This window comes from Excalfactoria chinensis, chromosome 2, assembly GCF_039878825.1.
Source record: "Excalfactoria chinensis isolate bCotChi1 chromosome 2, bCotChi1.hap2, whole genome shotgun sequence".
Lineage (NCBI taxonomy): Eukaryota > Metazoa > Chordata > Aves > Galliformes > Phasianidae > Excalfactoria > Excalfactoria chinensis.
Window position 1 is genome coordinate 48,150,282 of NC_092826.1, and position 17,474 is coordinate 48,167,755.

The following is a 17,474-nucleotide window of genomic DNA, read 5'->3' on the forward strand; positions in this document are numbered from 1 at the left end:
AAGCGAGAGAGCGTCAAATGACCCGCAACTGCCTTATATGCGTTCCCTCCTGTGCAGGAATGATATCAGCACAGCAAACAGTCTTCTGGGGAATGTAGTTTCTTCTCTCTGGTATGCAGAACTGGGGCATTAACACTTTAATTCCCAGTGCACTACATGATGTTATGATGTGGAATAGTGGTGATCATAAAACCATGTGGCTGTAAAATTTTTGGTGGAATTATTGTCCTCACCATTCCTCCATGTGTTTTATTCATTTACGAGCCATGTTATGAACTGGCTACAAAAGAAGTAGGGAGCATCCCCATTTTCTACTGCTCTGCAGTGGAGTTTGTCTCAAAGCCCTGGAGAATCCAAAGCCTTGGGTTAATTCAGTTTAGACCAGCATCATTTAAGTTAGTGTTGCTGCTACTTGGGCTTTAAATTAAGAGCATAAAGCCTGGTGGAGTGAGATCAATAGTATCTGCTGTCTAAAGGGACTGAGCCCTTATGCTGAGTAGGAATAAAACCTGCTTACTGGTAAAAAGAGGGGAGTGCTCCTTGGCTTGTGTGTGCTGCATAATTTACCCAAGTTAAGAATGGCACTGAATTAAGTTTACACCAAAGAAAACAAGGCCTGTGTGTTTTATTGTTCTCCCATCTTTGTGTTCCTTCCTTCCTCATTGATTCTGAATGTCTTGTCAATATTCAAGCATATTTGGGAAAAAAACCAAAAAAACAAACAAACAAAAAAAAACCACATCATGAATGTTGCATAAATGTTATGTTTCTATCACATTTTAGAATCTTAAGGTACAGAGGAAAAACCCGGATTAGTATCAGTGCTGAAGGATAGGCTTTGTTTCAGTTCATTTGTTCAATCAGTAGAGAACTGCAATTCAAATACCAGCAAGCCCATATGCAGCCCAGAAACAGCCACAGCATGTGTTTCTACTTTTCCAGCCAATACTTGGGAGATATTGAAAGGAGCTGAGCATACTGAGGGTGGGAGATGGGTATCACAGGCAGCATGTGGAATATAGATGGGATTATGGCATGTTCTTGGGCAAACATTGTCAAGTTGACACTTGCAATGTCAGAATCTATTTATAGGTCATTTGAGACTAATTTATTTTCAAATGGCATTGTAAGAGTCTAGTGCTGGGTCAGTGTAAATGGAGTGTTGTTATCCCATATGCATAAAAGAAACATCAGTGGAGGAGTTTTATATTGCCAAAAATAACATAGTGGCATGCCTTTTAGAAGGGCTATCATTTTGTGTATACCAGAGTTATATATAGGAGAAGCCTAGTACCAATAGGTAGAACAGCTCGTAAAATACTCCATAGATCATCATGATAGTAAATAGATTTTGCATCAGGGTAAATAGTTTTTCCCCCAAATCTTACAAAAGTAAATTGGATTGTTTGCTAACATAATTATGAAATCAGCCACCTTTTACAAACATACTGCATGTGATTTATAAAGAGTAGCTGAATGTTACTTGTTGGAAAATGCAATGCTGAAAATTTGTCTCCACTAGATTAGCTTCATTTTTATTTTAACTTTCCTTCTTCTTACTCTTGTATTTCTTTTTTATCAAAGATAATGATACATGATACCCATTTTGCAGTATATTCAGTTCTTTTACTTTTTGTTTCTTCATTCTCTACATTCCCATGTAGCGCCATATGTATCTTCTGTACACTTGCATCTTCCAGTGTTTACTTGTTTTTGTTTGCTCAGTTTTTCTTCCTGCTTTCACACACACAGTTACCTACCCGCAAGCTAAAACTATTGAAATGTGTCCTCACAGCCTCTTCATTCTGAACATTTCTTGTTCCGAAGACAAAAAAAAATTATATATATACATATATATATATGTACCTCCAGGCACCTTCCTTAGCTTTTCAGTTGCAGGCTGTACATCATAGCTAGATCTCGCTGATACAGTATGGAACACATTTGTGGAGATCTGTGATCAGAGATGTCTTTTGCTCAACTAGCAAATACACTGGTAATGCCTGAGAGTATTTAATAATGCAGAGCCAAATGCTCTTGTCTTGTATTAGTTATACCTGTAGAAAATTACACAGAATCATAGAATCATTTGAGTTGCAGGGGGCCTGTAAAGGTCATCTAGTCTAACTGCCCTGCAATGAACGGGGATACCTACAGCAGATCAGGTTGCTCGGAGCCCCATCCAGACTGACCTTAAGTGTCTCCAGGGACATGACATCCACCACCTTTCTAGGCAGCCTGTTCCACTGCAGCCATGTGAAGAAATACCATTACAAGTAGGTTTAATTTCATTGTCATTTTGCACTCAATTTGTTCTGTCCAGAACTATATAAACTGCAAAATCTGCATATTTTCCTGACATTTGAGAGTTTGAAGAATTAGCAGCCAAATTCATGAATCAGTATCAAGTATGGAGAACCCAAGTCACAGAGAGGATGTATGTATCATTTGTATTGTAGTTTTTTCCTGTAGCCTGCAATGATTTTGAATATATTTTATTTCATTAGAAGAAATAAGAAAATAAATCTTCACATTGACAAAGGGGAGTATATGCTTATCCTTAAAGAGAAAGAAAAGGTAGATTTTGTTACTTCAGAGCATTGGAGTGCGACTAATACATTCATAGTATCATAGTATCATAGTATTGTGCGAGTTGGAAGGGACCTTAGAGATCATCGAGTCCAACTCCCGGGATTCGAGCCCTCTGTGTAGCAGAGCGGCACTTCTACCCCCTGCTCCACAGGGGGGGATTCGAACCCGGGCCCCCTGGTGTTGCAAACGGGAATTCTACCGCTGCGCCACCGGAGGCACACTAATACATTGTCTGTTATCATATTGGTTATCACAGTACATAGCCGTAAATAGCCCCGTGGAGAGGAATAGGGAAATTACTTAGAATTAAGGAATTCTTAGTGCAGAAATGTGTGTAGCAGTTGCATCCTTGTTGTCCTGTTCTTCCTAATTCTACCATGTATTTTCCTTCGCTTGTATAGCAGTATGGTGGTATCACTTCCAAGTAAGTCCTAATTGGGCACTAGCATTTAGGTAATCATTAATAATTAACCACATGGCTCTATACCTGAGGTGGTGGGGTAGAGAGAGAAGGGAAGTAAGAAAGAAGGACTTTTCATCATTATTTATGTAGGATTTGCTGAGGTCAGGAGGGCTAAGAGAACGATTCTGATTCCCCGCAATCAGTGAATCTACTTTACAACAGAGCAGTCTCTTGTGTCACAGTAAATTTTGGCATTTCATCTAACCACCACTTACCTGTTTAGATCAAATGGTTCTTATCAGTTTTGTTACGTTGTTCTAGTAATGAACTAATATTTGCTTTGAATAAGGATAGTTTAGCATGTGTGCTGAATGTATTGATTTTGCAAAGGATGAACTGGAGAAAGCTGAAGACTACAGTCCATCCTCAGCACACTATGTGTTGTGATATTCAACACAGATTATTCACTGTTTCCTAAATATTTACAGTCAAAAAAAAAAAAAAAAAAAGTATCACAAACTAAATTGATTTATTTGCCAACAACTCTAAGTAGCACTTTGAGTCATTTATGATAACTAAATCTAAATGAAAAGGCAATAAATTCACAATACTTTTGTGAATGGTACGTGATTGTCTTAGATTACAGGGCTGAAGATCTGCTGGATGTTCTCTACCTCTGACTTAGTTCTTAGGTTCTCTGAAATGGTGAATCTGTAGACTAAGAATTAAGGAAAAAAATGAAATAGATTTTGTCATTGGGATTAGGTGACACTCATCTGTCCACTGGAAGGTAGAAAGAGTATATATCATTGTCCTGTATTTCTAACTTGCAGGTTTTCTTCTGAGAATTTTTGGAGTTCACACTCATACATCTCCCTTAAATCCCAGAAAGTCCAATTCACGAGAGATTTTTTTCTGTGTTTGGAAGAAACATTTAAAACCACGATGATCTTATAGTGACCCCTTTCAGAACATATTAGTCTCTGCTGCAACTAAGATATTGTGTAGTATGATTTTCATTCACCAAGGAATTTAGTGCAGTGTCATATACTCCCCTAGTGACTGTACTTGGAGGAAAGAACAAGCCAAATATCTTTACCCTTGAGTGACATAATAGTCCCCACAGGAGGCCTGTCATGATTTCCTTTATATATGTACAGCAGTGCTAAATAGAGATTTGCTTGGATGTTTTTTTTTTCAGAAAATCCCCTTTGTAAATTTTCACTTTTCAGTCTTTGAAACTGTCCATATGAAAGAGTTGGGTAGTCACAAAGAAGCTTAGGAGTTTTTCATTAAAAACCAGACACCATTCCCAAGTGGACTTGGGTTTATGAAGGTAAAGCTTTATTACGACACCTGAGTGTTTACATTTGGCTGTATCTCTGGAGGCTGAATCTGAGCTGTCTTATCTCTTCCTTCACAGCTGTTTAGGTATTTCTGTTCTGATTGATCTGAGAAATAGGGCTACTTAAACAGCACCTACAGTGGAGGTGCTGTTTAATATTAGTCCCTCTTGTGTTCACTCAAAGTGTGGTGGAGAAAGTTTTGTGTCTCTCTGCAATTTGAATATGGGACTTTTCCTGTGGGCTGGAAACTTCAGTTGCTAGTAGTAGTGCTTCATGAAAATGAAGAGAGACACTGCCTTGGAGAAGCTAACCAGACTTATCTCTTGGCTTGCAAAGTCAGAAAATAATGTCAGTCATCATCAGAATTAAATGGTTTCTTTCCATTTAATTTTCAACAACTGGAAGCACCAACTGTCCTGCAGACTTAGAAACCTTCCAAAGATTGTGAACATTTGTTTGCCTAAAACCTCCTGACGTGGGGTGATAATACAAACTACAAGGACTGCTCCAAAAGTAGTGCCTCCTATTTCACTATGTTGATCCATGGTGTCAAATGTGGGATGCTGTTTGTACGACAGTAGAGATTAAACCTTCCTGCCTGATTTGCTTTCAAAAATAAAAAAATAATGCAACAAAATAAATATATATTTTTTAAATCTGGTCTTGTGGATTGAGATTGCCCCACATCTGATGTTTGGAAAGGAAAAGTCACCCTTCCCAAGCATACTATGCACTCTATATTCTTTCAGACTGCCCTTATCCCAAAGTCTTATTCTCCGTTGGAACAATTATTGCTTCACCCAGTCCTTCTAAGCTATCAATGATAATCTTGAATATAACACTGGCCTCTGACATGCAGAAAAAAACACAGTTTAACGCTGTCTGCCCTCCCCTTTGACAAAGTGTACAAAATTCAACTTTGGCCAGAGGGACTGGACTGTTGTTCATTTGGTTCACTGGTTTCACATCTGTGCTGAATATGACAGCAGTTGGAGCATGCTTTGTTCAGCATATGCAGATAAAGTAGAGTTGGTTACAGGAATAAGTAACTGAAGTAATGGTTGATAAGTATATTAAGTCATTCTATTGTTTCAATCTGATGGCATTTTAAAAAAGCAAGTATGAAAATCAGGATGTATAGATCTATAAAGTGTATCAATTATTTGTGTTCATGAGAGTAGGAAGAGACCAATTGTAAAAAGCAGAAAACTTCAAATTAAACTCCATAGCATCGCTGTTACCAGAGTCTGCAAAACTAGTCCAGCAGTTTGCAGTGCTGATCTGGGCAGTGTTATTGGATCTTAACATTTTTTATTTTTGCAGGCTTTGTACATTATCTAGAAGAATAAAAAAAAAAAAAAAAAAAAAAAAAAAAAAAAGCATTCAAGGATAATGGAAAAGAAGGTCTTGAAGAGATTTCAGTTTTTGATAGTTATACTGGTCCAGAGGGAATAAGAAACTTTCCCTCTCATCTTACATCTGGAAAGTTGAGGCACAAAATTGTTTACTTGCACACAATTATTGTATCAATACCAGTAAATAAATCCAGATAACCTTAGTCCAGATTCAGGCCATTGGGCCGCTTTTCTTCTGAAATTTTTTTTTTCTTAAATTCCTGTTGGTGTCAACAAATGGCTCCCAGTTAAGTTAAACATCAAGACCGTTAAAGAGAGAAGAAATTGGGCAGATGTTCAGTGATAACGTAACCAATCTTGTTTTCCTTTTGTTTTCAATTTAAAATTGCTTTTGCTGGAGCTGCAGATATATGAACTTTACAGATTCAAAGACTTCAACTGATAAATACCTAGATTGTCCATTTTAAGGACTTCTGTTTTTAGGAACCTGGAAATCCACTCTTTTACTCAGTAGACCTCTCTGGAAAATGACTTTATCTCTCTGAATGAGACTTTGATTAAATAATGTGTGATCTGCTGTCTTCTGGTAATGTGGAGTAATGTCAGGATTCAGTGTATGACTGATACCATGGTTCATTTTTCTAATATCTAAATTCTTTTAGTATCTTTGATTAATTTGTTAGAATGTCGTCTTTCTTCTTTCATGCTTTTTTCTTTTTTCAGCTTTGCCTGAAAAAAATAAAAATAAATATATATATATATATATTTAGGAGCCATTGAAAGATCATTTTAATTTGTGCAACTCAGTTTCACTAAATATCTGGGAAGCCTGGTAATTCTGCCCAGGGTGGAGTCACCATCCCTGGGGGTATTCATGGAATGACTGGATGTAGTGTTAAGGGACTTGGTTTAGTGGTAGCTATTGGTAATAGGTGAACAGTTGGACTGGGTGATCTTTTAAGTCTTTTCCAACCTTGGTGATTCTATGATTCTATGATTCTAATTGATAACCAAAATTATGGCCCTCATTATGTTTAGAACTGCATCTCTGTATAATCATTTAAATTCGGAACCATTTTGGAATTGTTAAAATAAAAAGCAGTTCAAAAATTGCACCTTTTTTAGCTTGTCCATGCTTTTTGCCCCAACATTTGAAATGTCTGAATCCTAAGTTTACAGTATTGCCATGTGTTTCATTTTTGATGTAGCTCTAAATTTCAGTCAGGATAGAAGTAGATTTTGTGTTCAATTTCCAAAACATTGGAATTCTGCAGTAGAATTGTATAATGTAAATTAAACCCAAATTACATTTCTTTCCTCCAGAAAGTTCAGTATAATTCCTACCAATAGCTGATACACTTTCAACACCTTTCTCTCCAGTGTAGAATTTATATATATATATATACTTATTACAGATGGGAAGACTTTATCCTCTGACATATAGAGGTGTGGAAAAGGAATAATGCAACTTCAAATAAGCAGAAAATATGACTAGTACGTCTGAAGAATAGTAGAGTTCTGATGCATTTCTAGCACAGTTTCTTAGGTTTGAACCCTTTTCAGCATAAACAATTAAACAGCTACACATTAAAGAAAGCAATTTTAACTATAAGAATCAGTGAAACATTTTGATAATAATTGTAGTTGATTTAATATTATAACATTTGTTAGCAAGATGATCTCGTTTATACAAATGTGAAACATATCATTAATAAAGTTCTGTTGAGTTTCCATTGACCCAGGTACTTATAATGTGTTAATTTACATTGGAGCAACAACAGTGTGGAAAATGGGCAGCAGATAGGATTTAGTTGTTTTTCATTAGCACTTGGACTTTGATAAAAGGGAACAGAAAAGAGCTGCTTGACCTTTTAGTACTTAAATTATTAAAGAGCAAATAGATTTGAGGTCTAGATGCTTGCAAATCTAATTTGTCTTGTGGAGTAAGGATGAAAAGACATCTTGAGTTTGAAATTGCTCCAGTCAACTTATCTCTTTCTTTAATGTTTCTGAAGATGAATAGATGGCATGCATTTAAAATGTAATATACACTGGAGTAGTGCATGCAGTATAACCAATATGAATTTGCAAGAGGAAAAGCAGTGTTTTAATGACAGATTTGTTTCTAAAAGGTCTACAATCTTTAGGTGTAATCTCTGAGTGAAAAATGAAAAGAATGCTCATTTCAACTGATAGTGAAACAAGTCTTATTACCTAGCATGGTCCGAGATCCTTCTTATATTTAGGCCTGATGCAAGAAAAAAGGTGACAGCTCTCCTGAGGGCTGATAGCCAAATCCAAAACTTGATTTACTATCCGTGTTTTAGTGAGAACAAGGGATTCTTATTTTTGCTGTGGTGTTTAGTAGGTGTGTCCAGTTTTATACCTTGCAAGAGCATATGTTTATATTATTCTCTACTTTTTTTTTTTTTTCCCCAATATTCCTTTTCAATTCTCAAATAGTATTTACTGTAGATTCACTGTAATTAGTTAACAGTTGTTTTACAATTAGTTAACATTAGTTTTAACAATTAGTTAATGGAGTTAGCAGTCATTCTTCAAAGTAGCCTGGAATCACTCTTCTGAGCTACTTTTTGTTCTAAAATTGTCAGCTGTTGATTTGGACCATGGACAGGCTTCTATGTATTGACCTTCACTTACTGCTTTGTATGGAATTAATCAACTAATGAAAACCTTTCTGCTGAAAATGTAGACTTCATTTTCCAGGGAATGTACCAACAGTGGTCTTCAAGTGGACCCTCAAGGTACTTGTTTGTCTCTATGGCTGTACCTGACTTTACTTAAGCATAGATAGATTTCTGCATGGGCTTCTTTTTCCTATTTAAAAATCCAAAATTAGGTGTCCTGTTGCAAATTTTTAGATGTGTTACTGTAGTCAGTAAGAGCCCAGAAAGCAATTCAGTTGACCTGAAAGTCTATAAAAATCTGCTGCCTGTACTGACTTGCACCCTGCTGACTTTAATGGGATTTCAGAGCTGTTTAGACATCATCAAAAAGACACTTAAAGTGTCTAAACAGTAAAGATCTAATTCAGGCAGACAAGAGAAGTCCTCTGTTGTCTGAACTGACCACAGAAGCCCAGCCTAACTGTTCCTGTGCTTTCAGCAGGCTTTATTAAACACAAGGACCTACCTACAGATGGTGGAGTGGGAACAACATGTCAGAAGACTGTGTGACTATTGTCTGTTAAAGGAATCCTATGCAGAGATTACTGCTGGTTATAAATTATCAACTTCAAATACTGTAGGTTGTTATTAGAAGTAGATGGCATGAAGAAAAGTAGACACATTGTCTCTTTAACATTTGTTACCCATACTGACTTGCTTACTTGTATTCAAGATTTCAGAAGAAAAATAATGATTAAGAATCACTGATCCCCAGTGAAGCAATAAAGTTGCAAGCAAGTCCTCTTTAGAGACATGGATGTCCCACTTCACAAATCTGAAAGCACTGACTCAGACTTTTTACAGCAACTGTGAGGGTATAATGATTTTGCTGTTTGCATATACAGCAGAAATCAGAGTTTCTTTATTCCTGCTTGAATGTCCACTGCACCTTTACAGTGGAGAGGAATGGGCTACTCCCTGTAGGTCCAGTACAGCAAAACCTGCAACTATAGCCTGAATTGCTTTGCAGAATGCAGAAATGCGTAAGAACAAGATTATCCCTAAGATGTATTAAAAGTGCTTTGCTGAGTGAAAATAACATCTGTCAAAAAGTAGTTCATCCTCGCTCAGTTACAGTTGATATACCACCAAAATTTTAAAAGACTGTAATTTACTTAACGTATGCTTTTATAAATAGTTATGATGTCAACAGTTAAGCAGATACTGTTCCCTGTCTCTTTGTAATTCATTTCTTCATTTTTATCTAACTACTCATTTAATTTCACTTAGGCAAGATAAACAGGGTAGAAGACAGTATCTATAGCTTTACACTTATTTCTTTGAACAAAATAATACTTAATTCTATGTTTTAGTACTAATCAAGGAAGCTTTTTCTGTACAAGAGTTCAAGCAAGAAAGTGTTCCATGAATTTCCTGAATGAAAAGCGATGATGTATGTGGCTAATTTTATTTTTCTAAAACAAAATTAATTTATCTGAAAGCGTGAATCTGTACCATAAATTGGTTTGCCTGAATACCAAAATGACAAAATGACACTTTCTTCCCATTTTGTTTACTTTTTACAGGCTGTTGGTGGTGGTGGTGGTGTTTATTTTTTTTTCTTCCATAAATACTAGTATGCGACATTAAGGTCTCAGAAAGAATTGACTGCCCAAGTGTTACAATAACCCATATGGGTCTTTTTCTTTTTTCCTTTCTACGCTCCTAGTGTCTACCAAATAGTTGTTGAAGAGGAACGCCCTCGGAGGACCAAAAAGACAACTGAGATCCTGAAGTGCTACCCAGTGCCCATTCATTTCCAGAATGCCTCACTTTTGAATTCCCGGTACTACTTCGCTGCAGAGTTTCCTGCCAATGGCTTACAAGCTGCTCAGCCTTTTACTATTGGTGATAACAAAACCTACAGTGGCTTCTGGAACACTCCTCTTCTTCCTCATAAGAGCTACAGCATCTATTTTCAAGCTGCTAGCAGAGCCAATGGGGTAAGTCTTATGACAGGTGTGGTTTTATACAGTGTGTGTAAATAGATACTTGGCACCAACTACCAAGATGTAATTGCTAATGAGAAAATGGAGTAACTGTGAAATTTAACACATCGAATTTTTAAAATAACAGTTTTCCTGACCTGGTATAGCTTAATGATTAAAGGTTGCAGAAAGAGGAGGAGAAAACAGCACATTTTGTCAATAGCGAGTAAACAAAGTAGTGCGTTGCCATTTTGTCATTATCTAAAAGCTGTCCAATGAGCCTAATTTATTGGCTTTTCATCTTTTTTGTTTTTGTTTTTGTTTTCCCACTTCAAAGATAAAAGGAGCACTGTGATTCCTTTTGTTTAATTTAAGCCAAACTTGATTGTGGCTTTTAGCACATCTGTCTTGGCTTGTCCAATCCCATTACCTTAGTTTATAATGCGTTCAACTCACACTTTCTCATTTGGTTGCCCTGGCTGAATTAGAAATAATCTTTATTCTTTTCCTTTCTGCAATCGGTAAAAGAAAAATAACTAGATGGAGCTGGAATGAAAGTGTGTAAAAAGGCCTTCAGAGATCATGTTTCATCAGGCTAATTCTTCCTGGAATTGTTTTTCATTTCCTGGACAGACCAACCCAGAGCCCTTCAATTCTTGATAAGCTTTGGCTGTCTGTGCTGACAGCCTGGAAATGTTTTCTGCCAGAAACCATAATGGTCCCTCTTTCACATTGCACTGACAGTGCCGAAATGTGAAACGCTATCGATTATTTTTTCTTTCTAAAATTGTCTAGCATGATGCTTAGAATTATACTTACCTGTAAGAAAAAAAATCTCCCAAGGTCATTAAGTAACCAAAGTGAAAAAGCTGAACACTTGCCTGTGCTTTTGTGAATCATGCGCCTGTCTTCTTGACTAACTGAACTGCCTGAGTAACATAGCAAAGCAGTGTTTGTCCATACTATTGGAGTTCCTTCATAACGAGTTAAATATGTAACAAAGAGCAATAAATAAACACTTTTCTCTCATTGTATCAATGCTTTTTAAGAGTAGAAACATGGATGGCTTTCTCTGCTTAGAAACACGAGATGTGACCTTTTTCCTCTTTATTTTACACAGGAAACCAAAATTGACTGCGTCAGGGTAGCCACAAAAGGTATGTTCATATTATGTGATGTATTCTATAAGTCAGACTGTTGACCTTTCCTTCACTTGGTCTTCCAGAAGTGTTTTATGTTGCTAAAAGACATCATTAAATCTATCACAGAATTTTAAAAGATTCATTTGTGTCTCTAGCTGAGATTTAGGAAGTTTGTTTGTTTGTTTGTTCTTAATAATAAACATGCTACTAATTTCTAGTTGTTTACTTGAACACGTTCTCTTAAATATACTCTGGGGGTTTTTATATGATCTCTCAATGTTCTGGACATTTTTATACATAATAGACTTGTAAAATTGCCAATTGCTGAGTGCAAAGTAGTTGCATATGTATTAGTGAAAAATCACCCCTTCCTCATAAGCAATTATCTTTATTGCTTTGCAAAAGAAGAGTGGAGATATCGTGTTCTTCATTTTCATGGCATAGAATAGCTCTATTTATTGGAACGTCAGCACATCTTACTGCCATTTGTGAGCAAGATGGTATGGTCGAGGCAGTGCTAGCTATGAGTTTGATCCCCAAAGAGGATTGGCAAATGTATTGCTCATGTATCTAACTTTGAAGGCCAGGACTTGTTTGTGATTATCTTTGTAGTCTCATCTTCTATGTACCTCTAGCTATTGCCAACTTGCAATTGCATGGAAAAGAGATGCTGTGATAATATGATTATGTGGAGGTTGCAGTAGAGGAAAATGAAAGGAACTACTGCTAAAGAGAAGCAGTTAATACTTCCTTGCAGTTTGGGCACCTGGTAAGAGTGTGACACAAACAATTCTTTGTCGTATCTCATAGCGGCTATTCTCAACATAGCTGGCTTCACCATGATTCTGTTTCCATACAGACTTTGTGGTTCCACCATGTCCAATATATCTAATCATGATGGATTAGAATCTCATTACTGAAAAATAAATGAAATGTTAGCACATGGTTGCCTCTTTCCCTATATGAAAAATACGCTTTTCATATCTCTTCAAACTCTTCCTTTTTTTTTCCCCCAAAGAAACAAAGGAAGAATTTTTATTTCCAGTTTACTGTCTGATTACTATACCATATCAAACTTTCAAATATCTTCACTAAAGCCTAATAAAATATAAAAGATATTAATATAAGGTTAAAATGAAATCCTGTACTGTTTTCTGGGAGTTTTGATGTTGCCAGGAACAGATTACATTGCCTCGCAAATCGTAATAGGTGATTAGGGGAATGGGTTTTAGATTATTTGAAGATTTGTAGTCCTAACATCTAATGGATGCTCAACTATTTCAATTACTTGACTGACTGAAAAACCTTACTCTCTCATTTGAGAAGTGACGGTGACTTCATGGATGGGAATAGCTTCCATAGCAACAAGGTAGCACATCTGACAATAGAGATATGAGAACTGCAGCTTTTATTTTAAACAAATCTCTGTACTTTTTTTGCTTTGAAAGCTGGTTTCAGAATTGTTCATAATACCTTTGTGCAGCCTGTGAAGTAGTACAAGGGGTTATTGTGAGAATTTGGAAGTCAGAAGTGTCCTCAAAGGCATTTATAGTCCCTGGTGCAAAATTTTCCAGAAGGCCTGCTGAAAAGCACTGATCACTGTGCTACAAATCTAGAATCTCTATTATATATTCAAACTACATTATTTTTTGAAAACTAAAATGTAGACTGTGACCAACTGTGATATGAGATTAATTATACATGTCTGTACAAATAGTTTTTCCTGTTTAGATCCAGTAGAGCTAAGGAGAAAAGCAGTCTTCTTACTTTCTGTAGGTCAGAAGTCACCACACTGCACTGAGACAAAACAGAGAACTGTCCTATCCCATTTGCAGCCCACATGTCTGCATTTCCCCCCCAAACACCACCTTTTTTGAGATCATATAAAAATCTTGATTCCAGCAATTGTAATTTAGGATCAGAATATTGGATTTTGTTCTCCTTCACCTTCTGCTGAAGTCAGAGAGAACCTTTGCCACTGTCTTTGCTTGGAGAAGAATCAGACAGCGTTCTCTTGTGATGTAGAATCTTCTGTTCTCTTCTTCTGTTGTCTGTAGAGAAAGCCTTCAAGGAACTCTGTGAGTATTTGGTGTATATACAAATGTGGAGACTGCAGGGTTTCCACTCCCATTACTTTCGACAAGATAATTAAACAAACAAACAAACAAAAATTGGGAAGAAATTTTCATACCAGTGGTGATAAAGGTTGTCGTATTTTGTTTGAAATATGGCTTTCATATATGTACTCTTTCTTCAAGCTAAATGGTTGTGAAATCTCAGCAGACGAACTTGAAAGCAGTCCAGAACCCTTCCAACTTTATTGCTATCAACTTTATGGTGTTTTGTGATTTATATTAAGACTATATTTCCTGATATGACTTACAACTCTTTCTGGATAGAGACATCTTGGCTATCTCCTAGGATTCCAGTTCTCAAGAGGGAGACATTATTGTTCAAATTTTGTGGCATTGGAAGGCTTTCATTAATTATGAGAGAGAAAAGAATATTATAATATTTTAAATCCAATAGCAACAGTACTCCAGTACTCTAGCAGCTACTATCAACACTGTGTTTCAGTGTTGCAGAGGGATATTTCAAAATATTATGCAGCAGCAGTTTTGAGTTTAATTGTCTGCAGATGGTAGATGATCTATTTTCCTCACTCGTTGCCACATTTCTAATAGCACCCAGGCTGTTCTATGTAAATTAGTGATCTTTCATATAATTTTCTCCTTAATTTTCCAATATTTTTGCTTTGCATCATTCTCCAGCTGCATCATGTTGGATCTGACCTTTTAATTTTTTTTTTTATATTCCTTAATACATAGGTATCATAGTGTGCTTAACCATTTAGAGGCAATCATAATGGCAAATAAAGAAGTACAAGTTCTTATTACTGCAAGCCATGCTAATACTTATCTGTAACAGTCAAGGACTGTTACAACTCAGACAAAAAAAATCAGGGTACTTGGAGCCCACAGGGAATCTGAGTTTTTCAGCTTTTTCTTGTTGTAGTGGCAGAACATGAGCTCAAGTAAAGCTCGGACCTCTGTCAGCTAAAAACATACCTAACTCAAAGCTGATAAGTGTCAATGGTCCTTCTTTGAACATTGAAAGTTAAGTGTATGGGTAGTGTGTCCATTTCCAGAGCAGAGACAGAGAGTAGGTACAATAAAAATGAATCTAAGGTAGCTCAAGAGCATTTATGTGAAAATTATCCTAACAAGAAATCATAAGAAAAATATGATATAATAAAATGAGATAATAAAATGTGAAATGAGTACAAATTACACAGGGAAGCTAAGACCGGAGTAATCTGAATAGGCAGTAGCCTTTCACTTAGAAAGCCCAGTGCTGCAACCAGCGGAGCCTAACAGTCTCCAGTTTCCTCAAACACATTTTATGTAAATAATGTGCTTTGAGTCCTCTTCTGGAAAGTCATTTACAAAAGCTCATTAATCCACAATAACCAAACTAACAACTGAAGATGAAAAGAAACTTGCGCTGTTGTTTGTGGGTTTGTTTGGTTTGTTTTTTTGTTGTTTTTTTTTTTTTCCTTTTCTTTTTTGTTTATAAGAAATTCAGACAATAAACTATTGACCAAGATTCTTCTTGCTGGCCTAGCTTCAGTCTGGCTTTTTTTTCCCTCATGCATGCTGACCTGGAAATCTTCCTTTGCCTTAGCTGCGATAATCGTGACTCAGCTTACAACACCATACATTCGCATCGCCCCTGCTGCAGGCGACGACCAACTAACAGGTCAGAAGTTCAAGTATAGACAAGTCATCATGCCCATTCTTGTCTCCTTTTCTTTGGCTCCTTTTCCCTAATGATTTTTTCATTCTCTTCTCGTAAATAGTTTTCTGTGTTAAAACTTCCTTTTTGTTTATAAGTTTTTCTTCAGCTCCATTAAATTAAATTGAATGCTTGGCACCGAAACGCACACACGCATGGCCGTATGTACAACTCCACTGCATGTTTCCATTATGTGTGTGATCTGTGGAATGTTCTTTCAAGCCTAATGTGAAGAGATCTAGCCTCACTCCATTTGTAAATTCAGTCATAGTTTAAATACAGATATCTACCTGTGTCCTTGCTTTTTATTTATTTGTTTGTTTGTTTTTTGTTATTAGACCAAGACACTAGTTTGTCTAAGTCATTGATTTAAGGTTCACAAAGTGCATGCATAAATTAGAACAAAGACCTTGCATTAATGTTTGTCATTTTATTTTTTCCCGCGGTGTGTTGGGAAGGTCAGATATTCTGGCAACATTTCAAAATGCGTAAAATTTAAAAAGAAGTAAAACTGATTCCCTCGTTATGTCATGAGTTCAAGTCTTAAAATAACCTAAGGTGTGAGATGTGAAAATGAACAGAACTGTGAGGTTTCCAGATCTAATTGTCACAAAAGCTCAGTGCCAAAGTGAGACAATTACTGGGCTGAGTGTGGCTTGAAGGCCAGTTCAGGATGTACTGAAATCTTTACATACTCGAGGAAAATATTCATTTTTCTGGGAAATAAATGTGCAAAACCTTTTATTTTTTAACAGAAGGAAAATGCACTAAACAAATAACTAAAACCTAAGGTGAGTTTGGAAAATGCAAGAGGAGAAGATAGCCCTAGTCTGTCAGCATTTAGGAGGTGATGAAATCATTGCCTTTTTCAGGAACACTAGCATACTTGGGTAGTGTGTAAATATTGCTGTAGTGTGTAAATATTGCTGCTGGGGTGCCTTAGGGTCAGTGGGAGTTCAGATCCATAGCATCTGGATTCTCCTATGGTCAACAAGAGACAGGTAAATGATTCAGCCAAAGAAAAGAGGATTAGTGGCATGCCTACAATAGATTTTAGTGCTGTAGTACATGTTATATAAAACAAAGCTAAAATACATAATGTCCAAGTTACTGTGTCAATCAGGACAGGTTGTGTGTAAATTCATATTATGTAATCACATAAGAGCTAACCAGAATAATGGATGTATTATGCTAGGAAGTACTAGCTTGTTCTTGTTAGTGGTCTGTCAGAAACTCTGTCCACATGCATTTATGTATCTCAGTGTTTTACCTGCAAGTACAAGTAAGGCTTTGAGTAGACAAACAGCATCTCTTGAACTTCAGCAATTTTTATTTCCTCATCTCAGAATTCAAATAAATATATATATATTTCCAGATGGAGAAATAAATGTTATTCATTTCTTTCTTTTGCCTTTTTTTTTAATTTGTTTTAATGCAGAACTGAGTAACTGCAGGGACCTCCAGAGGACCAATCTGTTCTGCATGGGAAAATATCTACTGTAATTAACAATGGGAGAACAGAGATATAGCTAATAAACATCATAGCTAACATATAGCAAAGCATTGGTTGCTTTGTTGCTGGTGGTGCATAGTTTGGGCATTCATATTGTCTATCAGATCTGTAACTTTATACTTTTTTTTTTCTTACATAAATAAATGCTTTGCCAGTGTAGTGGAAATACTAAGTCATGGCCTGAACCATTGATTGAGGACCTGATGAGAAGGCAGGGCCAACCCAGGGGAGCTCATTGCATGAACCTGAGTGACTGGAAGGGGTGGAACCAGGATCCACCCCTTCCCAGGTCTCATTTAAAGGTTGGCAATGGAGGCGAGGGTGTTTTTTGCTGGAGATTCCTGCCTACCTGAGGTATTCTAAAGGTAAGCAGTTTTTCTTCTTTTGTTTCTGAGTTCATAGCTGCTGCATCTGGGCTTGTTCTCATTTGCTGCAGCCTAGGATTGTGTTATCCTGCTACTATTGCTGTACTTTCCATCACATTCTAGTATTAAAACCAGAAATTAGTTATATATGGGCAAAGTAGCCAATGATATCTACAAACAGAATTTGTGGCTGTCTTTGAAATGTATGAAAAAGATTCTGAAGTAATTCCCCCGTTTGTTTTTTTTTTTGTTTGTTTGTTTGTTGTTGTTTTGTTTTGTTTTTATAAGCTCTCATTCTATAAAGACTGTGAGGTGAAAATGGAAGAACCTTAATCTTCCTTCTCAGTT

The 17,474-nt window shown here is 36.5% G+C and overlaps 1 protein-coding gene across 11 annotated transcripts in view; it reads left to right on the top strand.

Moving 5' to 3' along the window:
- Positions 1-17,474, top strand: part of PTPRM (protein tyrosine phosphatase receptor type M) — a 454,976-nt gene that overhangs the window by 272,407 nt on the left and 165,095 nt on the right. For 7 of the 11 annotated variants that reach the window (XM_072327944.1, XM_072327945.1, XM_072327947.1 and 4 more), the window contains 3 exons: positions 10,053-10,326; positions 11,432-11,468; positions 15,138-15,212. In XM_072327944.1, the coding sequence (XP_072184045.1) occupies positions 10,053-10,326; positions 11,432-11,468; positions 15,138-15,212 (386 nt within the window). The remainder of the gene's footprint in view (positions 1-10,052; positions 10,327-11,431; positions 11,469-15,137; positions 15,213-17,474) is intronic. The other 4 variants (XM_072327951.1, XM_072327955.1, XM_072327952.1 and 1 more) reach the window with 1 other exon arrangement.